The sequence below is a fragment of the Dromaius novaehollandiae genome, chromosome 1 (genome assembly GCF_036370855.1).
Source record: "Dromaius novaehollandiae isolate bDroNov1 chromosome 1, bDroNov1.hap1, whole genome shotgun sequence".
NCBI classification, from domain to species: Eukaryota; Metazoa; Chordata; class Aves; order Casuariiformes; family Dromaiidae; genus Dromaius; species Dromaius novaehollandiae.
In genome coordinates, this window is record NC_088098.1 from 54,721,861 (window position 1) to 54,742,533 (window position 20,673).

A 20,673-nucleotide genomic window follows, 5' to 3' on the forward strand; every position below is an offset into this window, starting at 1 on the left:
ATTTGGCATTGCAATTATTTCTAGTACAAATGCTGAGGATTACATTTACCACTGGAACAAGCTATCTCAAAAACTTGAATTGTTATTATCTTGGTAGATCTTTAAAAATATTGTGCTAAATATTTATGATAACTAATAATTCACAGGTTAGTGCTCTGATAGGCTATTTGCATGCAGATGAGAGGGAGTATATGTATGCTGGCACGGCTAGTAACTGCATGAAAGTAATCTCCCAGTAAACTTGAAGTATAAAATAGCTTGCCTACATCCTGAAATCCAGGCTCGTTCTGTGAATCCCGGGATAGTGAGCAGCTGGAGAGGGAACTTGTTACAGATACTCTGATAGCAAAGTTCTTCCACTTCTGTTTTGGGAGGAATGAATTACTTGGGACCTTTAGATATGGAAGTCTGCTGAATCTCCTGCTTCATCCTCCACCTCAGGCCCTGTGTCTTGCCCAGGATCATATCACTTAGGAATCTGTGTGACTATAAGAGGGTGAGATTACAAGTGGGCCCTTTGGAGGTACAGGCACCCTTATGGTTAATCTAGGATTTACTGAAAGGGGAAGTCAAAGTTAAGGTTGGCTTACACCCCTCCACTTGCTTTACTATACCTGCTTTCTTGTATGCTAGCTTCAGGTTATTGGGTAACATACTGAAGTTTACTGATGACTAAAGTAAACCTCAGAGACACAAAGTTAGCCTGCACATCTACTAAGAGGTGTTCTTTAAAACCGAATGTATGACTTAATATGGTTTTGTTTATTCAATTCAACACTGTGCTCGGTGCCCTCTAATATCCATTTTTATCTTTGATTTCTTGTAGAAAGAGCTTATTAGTCTTTGTTTTCTTAGTTTATAATTGAGGCACAGCTGTTTGCATGTTTAGTAGAGAAATTGTGTGCCTGATGTTCAGTCTTCTGTGGGTTGTAACAGGACTGATAGCACAGGGTTGCCTACAGCAGTGTTGTTTTTGCTGGCAATTGCTCTGGCTCTGTGGTGGCTTGGTGACCTTGTACCTTAAGTTGCTTTTCAGTTTAAGCACACCAAGCTTATAACTGAGTGTTCTTCTGTAAAAAGATGTAGCAACTAGCAACCTGATTTAAATAGTGTGATAGGACAATGATACAAATGCATATTCTGCTGTGGAAGCCAATACAAATGCGTGTTGTCCTGCTAAATGAAATGCATCAATTTACAGGGCAGTATTAACTTCATGCCAAGGTTTAATTATGTTTTTTTCCCTTTCTCCTTCCCCCTTTCTCTCTCTCTCTCTCTCTCTCTCTCTCTCTCTCTCTCTCTCTCTCTCTTTTTTTTTTTTTTTTTTTTTTTTTTTTTTTTTTTAGTGGCTGTGAAAACTTGTTCTTGGAGTAATAATCTTAGCACTGCTTTCTCTTCTATCCTACGCTACTGTAGCAGTTTAGCATCTTCTGACCTGACTCCAACCCAGTCTTTGCGGCATAATGGACTAGTCCTTGTTTTTAGTTAGTGACCCTTTAGTCTGTTACTGTTCAAGGCAATATGCTGCTTCTCTGAACATCCTAAAAAGTCTAAGGAAATAGTGGTGACTACAACTTTCCAGTAACAAAACTGTGATTGATTTCACTGCATGATACTATGGGATCTAGCACTGCTAAGTTATGTCTTTTTTAAACATGGCAAAGTAGGAACTGTAAAATAGATATAGCATACTTGTCTACTGCAAATTATTTCTGAAACAAATAATATAAATGTATTACTATTGCATGCAGAGAGGTATAATGAAATACAGTGCTACGTATTGTGGTTTGACTCCATAACCTCTTTATGAATGTTATGCCTCTAGAGTTTTGTATGTAGCATTTGAACTCTGCTTGTCTTTGTGACTAGAAGGTTAAAATTCTCCTACTGTGAATTTACTAACTGCTGAGAGTAGTAAATAAAACCACATGGATAAGTGATATCAGTAAACTGAAGCTTATGATCAATGTACGTTGAGAGAAACTTAACTTGGGAGATCTGTATCATAAAATCTCCTTAACTGATGAATACTTCTATTCATCTAGAGCTACCATTTTAATGAGTCTCAGCAGGAAACCTATTGTGATGTATGCCTCAACATGGAACCAGAGTTCTGATTTGAATGAAAGCAAAGCAGGCGTTCAAATTTGTAAGAAAAGAGATTCAGACAAATTTTACAGCTTAACTTTGACAGGCCTGTATGGTCAGGGTTTTTTTTTTTCTTTTTTCTTTCTTTTTTTTTTTTTTTTTTTTTCTGGGCAGCTTCCTGTTTAAAATGTAAGATTTAAAGCATGCTCTTGTAACAGTTTACTTCCCTTTTTATTGTTTGTAGTGATGAGAGTACATTCAGCTCTTTTTTAAGTCAAGACTTCATCAGTTTACTTTAACTTGTTCTCTTTTAGTTATCCTGGAGGTGCAGGCGATTTGACTTTAGTTAAAGTCAGACTTGTACTACACTCAATCCAGCAAGTTTTACTGACATACTTAGAGTTGGTTTAAGTATTTAAGAGACATGGAATTATTGAATTGATCCTACAGAAAAAATAGGGGCTTCAGTCTCTTTCTCCAAACATAACTTCAAACAGCCTGCCTATCAGTTTGTAGGTAACTATGGACTTTACCTGTGGCTGGAACAGGAGATTCTAAAAAAAATTTTGGATCAGTAAGCTCTTCTAGGCAGCGACTGTTACACTATAGGTTTGCTTGCCATTCAGTGCAAGAGATTCCAGTCTCGCTGTGCTCAAAATCAATAAAATCAATCATTTTGAGAAAAGCATGAGTACAAATTAATTTTTATTAATAGCATTTTTTTTTAAATTGATAGCCTGTATCAGGGCTTAAACATATTAGAACAAATATATAACACTTAAATATAAGAACCTGGCAACAAACATGCAATGTAAATCTGAAGTCAAACCAGTGAACTGGAAGAGGAAGCTCCTGGCTAAGCACTTGGAACCAGTTTGTTGAAATGATAGATTGACTTTTGAAAGTTTCTTCTGTGGATGAAGAAAGATATTCTCTGGTTTTAGTTACAGCTTAATCATCCATGGTTTAAAATTTAGAGAAGGGTACTTTTTCCTTGGCCTTTTTTGTTTGTTTTTTGAGGGATGGGGTGGGGTGTTTTTTAAATGTGCAATTAATAGAAAGTCAGAAGGGATGGAACTGGAGAGAACCAAAACCTAGATGGTATCCAGAAACAGCCAGTTTAATTTATAAGGCAATGATTGCAGATATTATTTACATAACAATTTTAGTTACCTTTTGCTTATAAATGCATTTAAAGTAGTCTAAGAACATTCTTTTTTGATATTAATGGAATTTGATTTTTTTCAGCAGATTACCATTTAATGTATATTTACTCTTCATTGAACTTCCTCAGTAAATACAAATCTCTCTCTCTTTCACCAATTTTTGACATCAAGCAACATGTATTCAGACTTTATAGAACTGTTTAAAGAAATGGATGCAGGCATATAGTAGACCATAATAATTAGCTATTTGGGGATAAATTAAACTGTCATGTTTCAGATGGATATGTCTGCTTACTGACAAAGGGATTTTGTTCTCTTGAAGAGCGTAAGTGCAAAATAAGATAGAAAATAGGCTTGACTCAGCAAACATGAGAAGTCTGTTTAAATTGTGGCTTAATATGTGGCTTAAACCAATTCCCTTAGGTTTTATCCTCTGGGTTATGTGACAGTATGAATGTTAATAGCAGATCCTAAAATCTTTGACTTTTTGTTAAGGCAGTAAAATGTTCTGAATTATTTTAATGGCTCTTTCCAAATCAAAGTTTAGCATATATTAATTTAAACTTGCAGTTTAATGTAGTGTATGATGGGAAATGTAAAACGAGAACACACAAATGTGATGAGCAAGATGCATTAGCTGTAATTTTGCTTTAAAGTGAAATTCTCAGTATATAAGATTGACTGGTATAAATTCTAAAGATATCTACATATTGTCTGTATAGCATTAGCATATACATGTACATAGTCAATTTTTCTTCTTCCTCTGCGTAGTGGGAGTTTATTCTCAAGTCTTTTTGTGTGGCAAATATTAAGTTTTTCCTGTTGGACAGAACTGTATGTATAGATAGATTTTTTTTTTTAAGTTCTTTTAAAGCTCTAAAAACTTGATGTAAATTTAACTGATAGAACCAGTATAACGCAGCAGATAAATATTAATCATGAAAAAGAAAACTATATTAATGGTTCAGCTCTTTCTTCTGTAGGTAAAGGGAGGAAGATTGCATAGACTTGAGTCAGCCTCAGCAGCGTGGTGTGTATGGTTGTAGAAAATGTTGCTAATTACAGTGGAAATACATGAAAGAGTTCTGTTTAGTATTTTTCTCATCTTGTTTTTTATCCTGTTGTAACAAAAGGCAAAACTTCAGTGGAGTCTTCCAAATCATATTTGTCTTCTCTTACTAGGCCAGTGGAATGTCATATCTCAGTCTTCTGTCTGGGAACACGCCGCCTGCCCCCCCCCCCCCCCCCCCCCCCAAAAAAAAAAAAAAAGGTTGCTTTTCCTGTGATGCCAGAATGGAGAAAATTTGTTATGCCATATAGCCCTAATTGTAACAGTTCAGACTAGGTTCTTGCTTCAAGTACCTTTTGCTTTCACTCCATATTGAAGGATGGGTGTCCTTTCTTCCCCTTTAATATAAAAATCCGTGCTTCAGGAGATCCAGACAGGAGGGCATGGTTGGGTGAATTCTAAAATGACAAAGTCGGGAGATGCTTAATGCTGTTCCTTTCTAAAGACTGATGTATCTGACACTCAGAGAAGAAACCAGAGGTCATGAAAAGAGGAAACTAACTAGAAAATTAGTTAGCTAAGGTGTACAGAACAGGCAAATGCTCTTTGTATGCTGTGTGGCTTCAGAGGGCCTTTTCTAGAACAGTGGCTACAATGGATAGCTAAGTAGGGAGTCATGAAGCTGCGCTAAGACCTTGGAGGTAATAGGGAAATGTTGCAATCAGAATGTTTCAAAATTTTCAGTCCATCTTGAACTTAGTATTTATGGTCAGTGAGCTTGTTTTCAACTTGGCCTCTTCTGCATATGTCCTGAAGCCTAAGGCTACCTATAGGGCTGCTCTTTCAGTGTAGGAGTCACTGTTCTCTTGTCCAGAAAGAGTCGCTCACCTCCTGCTCCCTGTCTCCAAGATCACCTTCAAAAACAGAGGTGGATCATCTTAATGAATCCCTATGCACAGACAGAAGAGTTGAAGTGGTAGGCTAATCTTTGCCACGGCGGTAGGCTTCTCCGTGCCAGGGATTTTGCCTACTGTTTCCATAGTTGCTGTTAATGGCGGAGCAGAACTATTTGAAACAAGAATGAAAGTATTAAATTTAGCAGAAACTTTGTACGCCACCATAATTTTCTAGATACTAACAGCTCAATCTACTATAGTAAAGCTTGATTCTCACTGCAATGTAAAAATAATCCTTTTAAAATGGCTTGCCAGCCATATTTGCAGTTTTTCTTGATTCTTTCTTATGTGAGCTGGAAGAAAATTAGTATCAGTAATTCTGAGACCGAAACAAATTCTCAGTTAACATAAGCAAGAATAAATGTTCCTGAAGATGACTTAATCTATAGCCACATACGTGTTAAAAAATATCACTCTGAAAGTGAGCCATATTTTTCTTCTTTTTAAGCAGAAATAATTATTTTATTCCTTGTTTCCTCTTGTGATGTAAGAAGACCTGTAATTGAGAAAGATAAGGAGTGTTAATTGAAATAAATTGATATAAAGCTGTTTGTTTTATATACAGGCAGAAGAACTGCCTTATACTGAAGTGCCCCAAAGAGTTCTTGGCCGGTATCATCTTAGCCTTAAATCAGAATGTTAGGGAAGGGATGAAGAGTGACCTTGAGATAACAAAAAAGGGCTGAAACTTTCCAAGCCTCCCCCCCCCCCCCGATGCAATGTCCCTGAGGAAGTCTGCATGCCTGATCAGAACGTTTGCCGTCCATTATGTCTCCTGAAACAAGTCTTCCAGCAAAACAGCTTGAACAGCCGGGATGGGCAACAGTTTCCTGAACTACAGCTGTCATCTTGAGCAGGATTACTTTGCTGAATGGTCACAAAGAATGTGTTCTCCCCCTGGAATGTTTTCCTTGTGGGCATACTGTCTCTGGAAGAGGAATTCTCTCCTCTGCTGAGAAGGCATGTACTGTACACGCACTAATGAGAAACAACAGTTGCAGAAAATGTATTATGCAGGATTGTAAACTTTGAATATTTATTCAAAGTGAATGCGGTTGGGTGGCAGCCAACCTGGTTTTGTCATGCTAAAGACTGGCCTTGAAATTAAGGGAAGGCTACCCTCCTCCTCCCTAAACCAGTATTTGGTGTGTTTAAACAATGTGCATGGGCTTAATAAAACTGATTAACTTTACTGGTGCCACGTACATTATAATGTGTCTTGGTGTGTCTCACTTCAGTGAGAAGGTGCACTTAAAGTATGGGCAAGCCTATCCTCGTCAGCATTAACCTAGCTAGATTTAGTAATGTTAGTGGTTAAGTTTCTTTATGGCATGCATTGCAGTTGCCCAGGTTTTTTTCTGTGCTTGTATAACCCATGGGGAAGCCTGTGCTATCCCATTGTCACTATCTTGTTGCCCAGACCTGGCCTTCCAGATTAACACTGATTCATGTTACATCTACGTGTGCTGTACTTGTAGCTCCTGATTGCAGTGTGGATCTAATCTTGGCCTTAACTTCAGTAGGGGAAAGAAAAGGTGACTAGTAAGCTGACTTGTAAGGGCAGTGTCTTTCTTGTGTATGGCTTGTAGTCTTTGTAATTTGCCACAAAAAGTTCTTGTTTCACAGAGCAAACCTCCTGTGTCAGCTGTTACAGTAGCATGTGGAAATATTGTTTCATACACCTCAGAAAGTGATGCTTGGCAGCTGATTAAGAGAACTGGATGCACAGTGATTGAGAAACACTTATTCCAAGTTCATTGTTCTGAAGATACCTGGCGGATGCCTTTAGGACACCTGGAAGTTGTAGAGTCCCCTTCAATTCCTTTCTTCCATCTTACGTGTAATCTGGTCAATAGATTTGTTCACTCTTGTGTAATACAGGTATCACTTATACATTAGATAAACATATTCCTTGTTCTTGCTTCTAGAAGCCCTGTGCATAGAGAGAAGGCACTTTAATACAGTACCTTTTATTTAACTTACTGTAATAAACATGGTAGCTGGCAAGTCTGGGCAACACTACAGTCAAACTGAATTTGCAACAATAATTGCCAGCAATCTGCATTCCAGTTGTGAAATAAATCTTTCAACAATGTAGTGTGTGCGTCAGAATGTGACTAGAGAGGAAAGCAGTGAACTACAGTAAGCCTAATAGCGACCATTGTGAATCCCAAATAAAGCTGAATTAGAAGAAATGAGTCTCTGTAGCAGCACAGTGTTCTAAACAAAAAGGGTAAGTGTAGCTGAATGCCTCTTCTGCTCAGGAGGCTATATGTGAGGGAGTATTAATAGTAAATTCTTGTACTTACTTGATGTTGTATTCTTTAGTGGGATAACTGAAATTTTTATGATTCTTCAGTTTTGTCTTGAAGCATCAGGCACTCTATGTCACAAGTGTACTGAACTTCAGAAACAAGTAAATATAACCAGTTCAACTGTCTCAGCTTCCTGTCAGCTTTTGCCCTTCCCTTCCTCTTTCCCTTGCATATTTGTTTCTCAGCTTTAGTGATTCAGACTTTAGTTTTTATATAGGTATTACTTACAAATTGGATCAATCTATAGCAACAAACTTTGCAGTTTTCTTTCCCATAAACACCCTGGCACATGCAGCTGTGAAATGTCAGCTTAATCTCTCCTAGTGAGATGAGACCTGAACAGTTTGTTAGTGAATCCAAGGGAATTGTAGCCTTGGTTTTATTTTTTTTTAATGTTGTCAGTTCATGGTTACTGTAGACAGTCTGGCCACTTAGCTAGGCTACTTACTATACTTTCCAGTTGTTCTTAAATGCAACTGTTTTTGTTGTTTTGGTGAACTATATTCAGCTGTCTGGGGAAAGTGAAATAGCAGAGTTTGCAAAAATAAGGCAAGTATTATCTATTCAGATTGTACGTTTGACAAGGATTCCTGGCATATGAATGTTACTGATCAAACTCTAATTTGTAATGCTAGCCTCTTCTCGAAGTCAGATTATTTTTTAAATGCTCTATACTAAAAAAGAATCAAGTTTCTTCACTGAGGAGGGTTTAGCCGTAATAGAAATAGAGCTGTAACTGACCAGTAATGCTGTAATTCTCTAGTGCAAAAGTCTTGTCTTGCCTGTAGAAATGCGCAATTGTAGAATCTTGTCTTGCCCGTAGAAAAATCCTTTTTGCTCTGTGAAAGGATTTTCATGATATAGGCTATTCTGTCACAATCTGCTAAAGGTAAGCCAGTTATGAGAAGAGCATGTGAACTGTGTTCCTGAAGCACTTGAGAAATGTGATCTATAAAAACAAAGGGAACTAACTTCAGTCTAAATGTGTTTGCAGTGCTATTTGCTGTTCATTGTTTTCCTCGCCCTGATCCTTGGGGTAGTCTTTTTGCAAAGCTCGCATAAAGGCCACTAGACAGGCCTTGTGTGTGGAATCACTTCCTGGGAAATCACAGGAAGTTCTTCTATCAGTGTCTTACTGCTAAATATGTAGCAGAAGAAAATTGATCACCGACATATCCCTTTTTCGCATGGGCTCAAAGTCTTACATAGTTCAGTTCTAAAATAGTGACCTGAATCGGCATGTATACAGTGTGTTTGGTTATTTTATCTTCTCCATAGCCCCACTGTTTCATAAATGTTATAGGATCCTCTCAAAATAATTCATTAAAGTAGAGAAATGCTTTGTAATTAAAGCCACGTATTCCAATGTAGTGATGTCTCTTCGATAGAAATGAGAATGAAGCCTAAAAAGAATATTGTGGGCATCCCTAGCTAAGTGATGGTTTGGATTACTCCCTTCATTGCCTAGCTAGCACTGTAATACTTCTTAGTAAATGTGGTGCTAAAACTACTGCCGTTAATGCTCTTGAGTATATTAATTCTATTTCTACTTCAACAATTACCTTGGTAGTTTAATGTAGGCCAAGCTCATCTTATTGATCAGTGGTGCAGTCCCAGAAACAACAATTCTGTGCCTACTGGAAGAGTAAAGATGGGGAGAGGGGAATAATACAAATAGTTCTGGAAAATTAAATTGCAAACAGATAATGCTCTATACTTTTAGCAGTTGCAAACACTGTAATCCAGAGCAAAGGACCTTAGTGGAGGCAGCTTTTTCAAACAGGACAAGGTGTTTGCTTCTAGATTTTTGGGAAGTGCTTGATACCTTAACTGAAGGAGAAGTATGTGAAAGTGTATCATAACACAAACTGTAAGGTTATAAAACTGCAAGGAGGATAAGGCAAACTTCTGTCTGTATGATTGTCTTGCAATGAGGGTTTAGGTAAGTCTGCCTAGTTCAAAGGGAATGGATAGCATCGTAATGTAAAGCCAGTGTTTAATTCACTCATCTCAAAAGCATCTGTAGGGCAATATGTACGTAAAGGCTTCTCACAATTTTTTTTTGTTAAGGTTGGATACATACTATTAATGTCTTGCCCCCCTTTCCCTTCAGGACTGTACAGACTCCTTCCCCCTATCTGTAACTGCAAGACATCTTTGTGGCATCTATGTAGCTAGTTAAATGGAAGAAGAATGGTTTTTGGCACCTGGGAAATGGACAACAAGCAAGATTTGACCAGCCTATTCTTCAGACAGCTATTAACTACAATAAGGAAACATACTAGGTTAACAGGGAAGTGAGTGCAGTATTTCATTTTCGGAAACAATACTAGGAAGAAGACATTTAAACTCCAAAAAAGGATGGTCTATCTTCCTTCTATTTTTTTTTTTCTGCTGTGTTACCTATAGATTAGTATTGTATCGAAAAGAATATTGTTAACAGTGTTCTTACCTGGCAGTTGCATAGTATTCATGTGAAGATAAATGTCCTTGCCCCACATAATTATCTACATCCAAAATGCAAACTACCAAGCAGACAAATTTGCCTCCTAATTTGTTCCTAAAATGGTAATGGCTTACATTCAGAACAGTGTTGCTATAAAGCTGCAAGACTTACTTACTTGACTACATAAGGGATTTCCAGAAATGTCCAGTGAAATACAGCATAGGACAGCAAGATAAATTTTGAAGACCATGAGATGGAACTTGCTGAATCCGATGTCTCTGTTGGTACTGTTCTTGCGGACAAGGCAAATTAATGGTTGGTTTGTGGCATCACTAGTTTAGTGGCCCTGTGGGTTACAAGTCAGCCTTGAGAATAGCAATGATACCATATTACCTTAGTGTGATCCTCCAGTTTCTTAGTTCTGATACCTGTGGATTGTACTTTTTCTGGAGCATGTGAAAACTTGTTTGTGCTGGTGAGAATAAAGCTATTTTGTGCTGTTATACAATAGGATAATGCTCTAGTCTGTTTAAAGGAAGATGGTCTGCACATCAGATTTTAATCTCCTCACTAGTTAATAGTCCTGGCATAAAAAAAACTTAGCATTTGCTGAGATTTTAGAATAGCCATGTTAGCCTTTTACCTTCTGTCTAGAATAGGTCTTGTGTCCAGTCCTGGGAATAAAAAGAGATAGATACTATATAATGATCCCTTAGGGGCTAATGAATGCAGTTCTGCTGCAGGTGAGGGAATTCAGGGGTTTTCCTCCAGTAAGGGATTTGATCAATCTCTGTAGTTACCTTCTTTTCTCATTCTGTTACGATCTATAATGGCTGGAGATACCCCTTGAAAGATTTCTTGTGGTTTAATATATTTCTTGTCCGAAAATAACTAGTCTTTATCCCAGAATAAATCTCCAAGGTGTATCGAATGCATGTACTCCACAAGCAGCAAGGAAGTCAGGAATATGTTTCAGTTTAATGTAGGACACTTCAGAAGGCTGGTTACTTAGGATTCCTCAGGAAATGATGAAACTGAACTTAGCTGAAGCATACTGCCTCTGTGTCCTGCTTGATTATAGCCAAAAAAGGCAACTGGTTAGATTCTTGGGAGTTGCATATGCAGGAAACTGTGTAATGGAGGGTAGAGCACAGCTGTTGCTTTGCCAAACCTGATACAACTGTGAACACAATTGAATGCTTGATTTCCTTTTTCTTTTTCTTTTTTTTCTTTTCCCCTCCTTCACTCCACTCCCCCCCCCCTTTTTTTTTTTGTTTTGTTTTTTAAAGAAAAGCCCTTTGACCACAACCTGCAGTGGATACTCTGCAGCATCATAGTGTCAGTAACTTTTTTTTATATTGTCATTTTTCTCTATTTCCTATGTATTTTCTCAAGCCAGCTGTTGTGGTGTAGTCTTGAATTCTCTTGACAGCTCATGTTCTTCATGGTGAGCTCGTAATTGCTGCATCTTGTCCAACCATCTAAATAAATTCAGTTGTAATTTACCTTTGTTTATGCACCGGGCTACCAGAATGCTATTTCTTTGCTTTCCTTGATGTAGGAATGTTTGTTTTTCCCAGAAATTAGTTTTTTTTTTTTTTTTTTTGAAGTTGGCTTGTATGAGCACTTTTTGAATCTAGGTTCTGATGTAGTCTTAACTCTTGTCTAAGAAGATGCCTCTTTTTCACCTTTTTGCTCCCATCTCAATTTAACATGAACTCTTTACTAATTAACAGTCAATGTAGTTTTGAAGCTAGGCTAAAATAACCTGTTGGTCTCAGCATAGCAAGTGAACTGGGCTCCCTTCATAGCTGCTTCCTTCTGTTGTAAAATACTCTGCTTTGAGGATAGACTGAAAAATTGAGTAATGGCATACAGAATATGTTATTTTCTGCTATTGATTTTTAATCTGGTATTTCTATGTCTTGCTTAACTGATAACTAGAAATCTTCATGGGATTGAAACTGTCTATCTTGTATTTGCCATGGCGTGGAGTTGTCTGTGCAGTTTTCAGAGGGCCAGGTGAGTGTGGTGAGTCTGCTGGGGTTCTCTGCCACAAATCCCTTTATAGCATCCCCATGAGGATCTGGAGTCCCAATTGAAAATATGAAAAGCTAGAGAGGAGATGCTGAGAATCACCATTGTGGTAACTGAGATGGAAATGTCAGTGATCTTGTGGGGAAGGAAAGATGAGGTAAAGTGTGGGATAGCTGCCTGCCATTTCCTGTGAGGCTTAAGACAAAGATTTTAAACTGGGGCTAAAGGGAAGGATTATTTTTGGACTGATACTCTCTCTGTTTGTTAAGGAATTCTTCACTGTGAATATACAGCTATCCATACAGTCTCTTGCACAAAGTGGTGTGCCACCTACAGTGATACATTCCTTGAAAGGAATTTCCCTACATGCTTACAAATGACTGATGTGGGGATTTGTACCCGTTTTTATTATGGCTGATGTTTTCCTGGCTTCGCTGCTTACTAATGCTGGGATGTGACATCTATTGTTGTTCACATGCATATTTTGAGAATTGGACAGCTTCTGTCCGCCCTCAATACTCTTTTGTCTGGAGTATCTGCAGTCAGATTTCACCTATTTGATTTGTAGGCTTATTTGTAAATATGAGTATGTTCTGTAGAAGTGTTATTCCTGTAGCTCCTGACAGCTTTGACATGAATATGGACATTTGCATTTCCTGTTCCTTTCCTTTTGCTGGTAGAGCTCTGTTCTACCTAAGTCCTTAAAATATATATATTAAGGATAGTGATGCCGTTGTGAAGAAGGATCCAAGCAGTAATGTTTATGGGACCCTATAAAGAGGCTGCTGTTAGCTGGTTAATGAGCCTTGATACATGTAGTTCTTTCTGTTGACTGAAAGGATTTCAGAATGGCACCAGTAAAATGGCCAACTTATAACCTGGAAGCTCCTTGCAGTAGTGTTCTGGTTTTGCTGAAATGCTAAATCCTACATGCCATTTTCTGAGCATGCTGCCTCAATCTCCCTCTTCTCAGTGGTGACGCTTTGCCCTCTACCCAGCTACAATTTAACAACTTGATAGGATCTCTGTAGAAAGCTTTTGTCTGTAAAATTTCCTGACCACAGGTTTCTCCTGTTAAACTGTCTTGTAAGTATTTTGCTACTGAATGTGGACTTGAGAATGGATATTGACTGGTGGGCTGAGTGTTGCTGCTAAGCTGGCGGTGGAAAGTGTCTAGTAGTGCCTGTTTTAACTGGTCTCTTCATGTTATCTATGATGTCTGTTAGGAGCAAAGCGCATCTTGTGTATTGTCTAGGCTGGTATATGGCATTTCTAAGGAGTTGTGATACTTGTTTCCTTGATAATCAGAACAAAGCGATAGGAAGTAAAACAAAGTTGATTAAACATTTGAGGTGGTATTCCTGAGCTAATATCTCTATCAACTAGAGTGCTGAAAGGCCAGTCTTCACCTAAAAGGCACTAACATAAGATCTGATGCTATGAATATTGGCACATCTTATGAATTATTTGATGCTTGCCACTTTATGCTTTCTCTTTTCTGCCAAATAATGGCTTCCAAATGCTTAACGGTCAGTGTTCTGGGTTTTTTTAACTTCTTGCTAGTTTGTTTTTTTCACATCCCCTTGGCAGGCAAAACCTTGACCTGACTGGAAGTTTGACAACTTAACAGTGCTTACTAATGTGAAACTAAAGGAGGGGAGGCATACTCAGCTGGCCGAGAGCTCAAGAGTTCTTAGCATGTGCTTGTCTACCTCTAGGAGTTTGCAAGGCAACTTAAGGCTTTAAAAATCTTTTTTTTTTTTTTTTTTTTTCCTCTTGTGACAGGTCCCTAATTATAGAACACAATGGCGCAAAGAGATGCAGATAAGTACCTTTATGTGGACAAAAACATCATTAACAACCCCCTGACTCAGGCTGACTGGGCAGCCAAGAAGCTTGTATGGGTTCCATCAGAGAAGAATGGGTTTGAGGCAGCTAGCCTGAAGGAAGAAGTAGGAGATGAGGCCATTGTGGAACTGGCAGAGAATGGGAAGAAAGTGAAAATAAATAAGGATGACATCCAGAAGATGAACCCCCCCAAATTCTCTAAAGTGGAAGATATGGCAGAGCTGACATGCCTGAATGAGGCTTCTGTGCTTCACAACTTGAAGGAGAGATACTACTCTGGACTAATCTATGTAAGTAATAATCTTCTCTACTGGAGAAAGAGTTTGTGATTACACAGTAGGTGAACTTGCTTCTCAATTGTTTGTTAACCTTTCATTGCCCTTATACAAAACTCTCGTGTGCTGTGGTAAATCAGGCTTTATATTTTAATACCTTCGTTTGCTGAATATGCTTTGATACCATTTAACTTGCTTTCGGCAAGAAGTGAGAGCTTTTGGAAAGTGGTAAGCAGCAAGTCTGATTTGAACTGAACCAAACAGTAACAAAACCATAGTCCTGATATATACCTAACATTCAGGTTGCTTTTTCCTGCTTTTGGAGCTTCAGTGGGAAAGAATGCTAATGGCAAGCTCTTTGTGTCTCACAGAAATTCTGGACCTTCAAGTGTATTTCTATGGAAGGCACATGTTCTGTATATGCTTGCAGATGGGAAATATTTCCCTTTCTTTCCACCCAAAAAGGGACAAGAGCAGAGAGTCTTGCTCCTTATTGCTGTAGAAAGGATAAAAATACCTGTATGTGACCAACAGACATACCCAATAGAGTGTGTAGCAACTACCTCGTTAAGATATCAAAATGCTTAAATAGGGAAGGGTGAAGGAGGAGGATTTGGAACCTTGATTAGTTCTCCAGTTTCCGTCCAGTTTTCTTCTTCATGTGGTCTATGTTTAGCCAACAGATGTCTGTCCTGATCGCCTCTACATACTAATACTATAGAGACATGGAATGGAACATTAAACTTAGTGGTAATGTAAAATCTTCGTGCAGTGACTGCTCAAAACAAGAACCAATGTCTCTTGGTGTATGTGTCCTCCCTCAAACGTATCTCTGCTTGATCTTACAGAATTAAAATGGGACTACCTAAGATGGAATTCTGAGGGATGTAGAAGTGCTTCATGATCAGTATTTCCAGGCATTATGAAGTCTTCATAGTAGATTAAAAGATTTATTAAAATAAGACATACTAAAGAACGCATTTGATATGTATACATATATTAATACAGTCTTAGAAGGAAAGTCTGTCTAGTTTTCTTTTTTCTCTTGTCATTAGAGAAGATATCACAAGTAAAAAGTCTCTGCAATATATATATTGCAGAGTAAGTATAAAATATACATATGCTCAATTATGCTCTGCAAGTATACATATGTGTGTATATATGTATGTATAAAATGCTTACTGCCCCTTTGTACAGGAAGGGAGAGATGGTCTTTTACCTAGTTGTCTTCTGTGGCAAGCTGCAGATGATATCTGTTTTCCTAGCGGGGACTGGTGGTATCTGGGGCAACACATAGCAGGAGTTCACCCTAGCTGTCCATTTCCTGTAGAAGCCTCTGTGAACTGTTGCCTCCTAAGTTAAGGAGCATGAGCATAGACTAGAAACTCTGGGTCTAGCTAGTGCTGTGACCCCTGTTCTTTTGGAGCGGCATAGAGGCATGTAGACAACTGCTGCATCAGTCTTCAGAGGACTTCTGGACGATGCAAAGCTGGTATAAATTTAGTGTGAATCCTGCTTCCTGATGTCAAAATTATGAGACGTAATGTGGTTGTTGCTTGACGCAGTTAGGTATTCTATGTCGTTCGATAACTCCTCTGACAATTGGTCAAAATCTATTCACAGTGTCTCAGGGTGCTACTCCTGAACTGGACAACTTATACTTAGGATCAGAGGGAAGAATCTTCGCGCTATGGTGAAATAGGATGTGCAAGATCAAATTAATGTGCAACACTTCTAGAACAGGAAACATCGCTAGGTTATGTAATAAGTCGCTGAAAACACTTCAACAGCATCTTAGTCTGTTACACTCTATGCAATGGGCTATTTCACATGTCTTGCAAGATATCCTCTGAAATTTCAAACATGGTCTGTGATAGTAATAAATTGAGTTTTTCTAATTGGATTATAAGGAGGATAAAAAAAAAAAACAAAAAAAAAAACACCAAAACCCTTGCACCCTTCACTGCAGTAAACCTAACGTAGTAATGCTCTATTACAGAATCTTAGTCTTGCCAAAACCGCATTTCTGTGTGCTTGTGAAATGGCCTGATCTCACCTGTCAGCAGTTCTCAGCAAGTCAGGAGATTAGGATGAAGGCCTAAAACACTTTCTTTGGAGTGGCTGTTGCTTGGTCATTAATCCTTTTGAAGAAGGAGAATGCATGCCATGCATCTCTAGCATAAAGGACTCTGGAAAGATCATAAGCATAGTTTAGTTGTATTCTTGGCTTCTCTTTCTTGCCAGCAGGATTTTTTAAATCATATTTTTATGGGGGAAACTTTAAGGCCAGTGCAGAGAAATTTTGAGCAGGGAGTGTCAGACATTTCAGGAGCTAAGGACTTCAGTCTGCCCCACCAATTTGCTGTTCCCATGTGCTGATTGGTTCTGTGCTGTGGTAACTTCCTGACAGATTGACTTTCATATTAACCCTTTCTATTCTGCATGCTTTATTTTTAAGATCATTTTCAATTTCCGTGTTGTTTAGATAAACTGCCTCTTTTGGATCCAACGTAAAACTCAGCTCAATCTTACATGTTTCGGTATATTTCATTGGAATTAACAGATGCTAGAAAATAACCTTTTCAATGCAGCCAGCTTTTTGTCCCATGCTGAAGACAGTCCTTCCAGCTCTTCAGAGCTAGCGTGGCTATTAGAAAAATAAAACTAATTCCAGTTTGGCCTGTGCATCATTTGAAACAGTAGTGAAAGGTAATGCCAGAATTCTATTTTGAGATAGTAATGTCTGAAGCAAAGTACAAATTTCCAAGCCAGCTATGACTGTAATAGATTAGCCTTTCAACTGAATCCTTGGGTTCCGTTCAGGGATTTATGCACATGAGTCTTTTTTTACTGTAACAAGATGAAGATGACTCTTGCCTTCTCTGTGGTAGAGCTGGGAGCCTCTGCTCAACATAATTCAACTTGCTTCCTGTACATAGCTCTGGCAGTGTGCTTGACCAACAGTCTTGACATGGTGGTCTCGCTCAGTTACCTATCCCAGCCATGAGTTGTTGCCTCTCTTTATGGGATGCAAAATATCACCTCACACTCTGTCTCACTTTGAGATCACTGTACTGCAAGGAAACTACCCTTAGGTGGGAAGTGGGAGTGCTGGAAGAAGATGTCTTTCTTCTGCATATCTGCTTCACGACTTCAGCAGTTTGATGGCATTAATGTTTCCCTTTTTCTAAATTGCTGCTCTCCTGTATGGCAGACTGCTTCAATCCAGCATCAGACCTTCACACTGTTCTCACTTGAAAAATGACGGTTCTACTTCGTCAGCAAATGCAGACACAGAACGTGATGCAAATACAAATACGAGCAGACTTTGAATTTCTTGTTGAATAGTCCCATATTGCTTGCTACCACTCTTTTGCTCTCGTTTCTTGAAGCACATGCAGCCACTGCCCCAAAAGTAGGAAACAGGCATTTAACTTAATTTCTTCAAAGGAGGGGGAGGTTTTGGTCTGTGGCATGAGATAGTCTTCCCCCTCCCCCCCCCCCAATAAAACTAAGTAGGGCATCTTCTGAATACTACATGCATATAGCTGTTGTCATGGGACTGATGTAAGATGGTTGTTTATGCTAACTACTGGAAAACTGGCAGCCTAGAGGGTTTTTGTTTTTGTTTTCCAGCACTCTGATGAAATTACATGCTTTCCTCTAAAAGTTCAGTTGACTCCAATGTCAGCTATTCTCGTGCCAGCATAAGGAAGGGGTGCACCGCATGTACTGTGAATGCAGTACTGTGGAGTAGAATGCCTTCTACCTCTTCTTGCTCTGTCTTCCACCAGTGTAGTCAAGGATCGGGGCAGCATGGCCCAGTCTTTCAGCTGCTGTTCTGTGCTGTATAAGCACTGTCTGACATGACAGAGAATTTAAGGCTGAGGCCACAGGAATTAGCATTGCCAAGTCACTTTATGCAAGCTCCTTGAGCTGTTTCTTCTGAGTAATATCTCAAACCTAACCTGACTAGGGTGTTTCACTGAAGACTAGCTAGAAGAAGAGATTTAGCTTCCCAGAACTTTAAAAGTCCTGTGCTAAAAGGTACTTGTCTAACTTTTATAGATTACCGCTTCAGAAAAGATTAAATTTCTTTCCAAAAGCTATTCAGATATTCCTCAAATATACAAAATAGTTTTGGAAGCCTTTCCTGCTAGTTTATCCTGGGGTCTGGAAAAGGAAGCCTTAAATGCCTATAAAAAAATGTGCTCTCTGGGAGAGGTAGAGTGAGAGCTGCGTCTGAATTTCATATTGTGAATCTGCTGTGTATATTGAGTGGGCTGTCAGCACCTAGAAAATTTGGGGTTTAAGACCATAAATGCGCACTGCGTTGTGGAGAACTCTTTACAACTCCAAAACGCTCTTCATGGAGCAAATAAGATGGCAGTAATAGAAAATACTCTCTTTTGGTAGCACAGCAGGTTTCTTTAGAAAGCTACTCTTATCCAGATACTTCAAATGGCAGCCTCTAGAATTGACAGGGTAGCTCTAAATCCCAGGAGCAAGGCTTGGAATGCTGCTGTTAGAAATTCTAAGAATCCTATATTGTTGCCATTCCCCTTGCAAGTAAAATGTATGTTAATTTTTTTTTTTAAGTATCCAGACCTCAAAGATATATCGATTTTCTGTTTCTTGTCTCTGTTCCAGTCCTTTTTTTGGGGGGGGAGGGGGCGGGGGGCAGGGTAGAAGCTTCATACTTTCACTGAAAGCGTTTTGACAGTTGTCCTGCCTTAGAACTGCAGAATTAAAGCCAGTGGCTTTCAACTGAGAAATCAAGGTTTGCTGTTGCAGATCTAATGAATTACCCTATGAGATGAATTAAAAGTAAACTTTGGCAAGTATTCCTGACTCTTCAAGCATGGAGTACTTTATTGTTTTATATATTATCAGTTCAGAACTACACTGCATTGATGGCCTTCCAGTTTTGAATACAGTTCTCATTATATTTGTTATATATAGATCATGGAAGTGTTCAGGTTGGAAGGGACTTTAGGAGGTCATCTATTTCAACCTCCTGTTCAAAGCAGGGTCAACACTGAATTCAGACTATTCCAGTGGATTTGAAAACCTCCAAGGAGTACACTGGTCTTATTTTTCTTTTAGTAAACATTCTGGCTGGATGCTCTGCATTGGAGTAGTGTTTTGACTAAAAGAGTAGGTGGGAGGAACAGCTCTTCATTGAATAAACCTGTGGAAAAAATCTGCTGCATAGAAGAAAAATTCAGCTAGTCTCTCCCAGCTAGAGAAGTGTCCAGCTTATTTACTACAGAGTTGCTGTAACTGAGCAGGGAAGATGACTGAAAATAAACAATTCTGGATCCTTTTCAAGGGCTATGTTAGGGTCTTACAAAATTGATTGGACATTTGTCCATCATTAAGTGTTTAGTGATGAGTTATCTGTTCTTTCCCCTGTTTAGCATATACCACTTAATATGAAAACAATTGTGTGTAGAAAACAAGATCTTGTACATGGTGCTAATCTGAGTGCCATCCATGAAAGGGAATAGGTATCTGCTGTCTCCCTGCATCAGCTGTAGTATATTTCTGGTCACATGAAAACTGATTTGTTCCTTCATGAAGTTTTATTATGTTGTAGTTTATCAATTACTGGACAAATCTATAGCAAGTAGGCTTTAACAAACACGAGGAAGCACATAATAAAATGTGTTTCTAGGAGCTGAGCACTATCTTATACAACAAAATAGATACTTGGCTTAAATATCAGATCTTTGGAAAGAGGAAAAGCCAGTCATAATGGACTGTTAATTAGCCAGTGAATAGACAAGTTTGATATCAATATGACTAATCTGTTAGTTGATGTTCTTTGAATACTTGGGAAGGTTGAGCACCCAAATTAATGACTTTAGCTGTTATTCAGATTCTAGTATTGCTTAGTGGGAAGCATCCCACATGGCTTCACTGGAAGAACTACTTAAAAAAAAAAAAAAGAAAGAACTGATTTTTCAAGTAATGTACTGTTAAAAGGCACAAGTATACAAAATTCTAATTCCAGTCTTTATTGCTGTTTTTTGTTGTTTTTTCCAGACCTACTCAGGCTTGTTCTGCGTAGTAATCAATCCTTACAAGAACCTGCCCATATATTCAGAAGAAATAGTGGATATGTACAAAGGCAAAAAGAGACATGAGATGCCCCCTCATATCTATGCCATCACAGACACAGCCTACAGGAGTATGATGCAAGGTGAGTGCTGGCTGAGATAATGATGACTTTTTGTTGAAATCACAAATCAAGGTTGCAGTCAAAACACTGTAGAACTTCAGCTCTCTGCTATTAGAAGGAGTTCTGCCTGCTTTGTCCTTGCTCACAGGCACCTGACACTACCTCTGTACCAGCTTCTGTGCTCAGTTGAATAGCTTTTTGCTGTCCTGGTGGATTGAAGCAGTGTACAAAAGGTTCTGGCAAGTGCTAAATTTGACATAAAGGAGTGGGCTGTGTGAATGCAGAAGGTTCAGAGGAGCAGGTTAGAACTGCGATAGTGAACCCTCCCTCTCTTGCAAGTGGCAAGCCT

At 38.7% G+C, this 20,673-nt stretch overlaps 1 protein-coding gene across 1 annotated transcript in view; it reads left to right on the forward strand.

Moving 5' to 3' along the window:
* MYH9 (myosin heavy chain 9) overlaps window positions 1-20,673 on the forward strand; it is a 73,025-nt gene that overhangs the window by 3,002 nt on the left and 49,350 nt on the right. Inside the window, exons 2-3 of the mRNA XM_026117880.2 lie at window positions 13,803-14,155; window positions 20,189-20,345. Of these exons, the coding sequence (XP_025973665.1) occupies window positions 13,823-14,155; window positions 20,189-20,345 (490 nt within the window). The 5' untranslated portion in view covers window positions 13,803-13,822. The remainder of the gene's footprint in view (window positions 1-13,802; window positions 14,156-20,188; window positions 20,346-20,673) is intronic.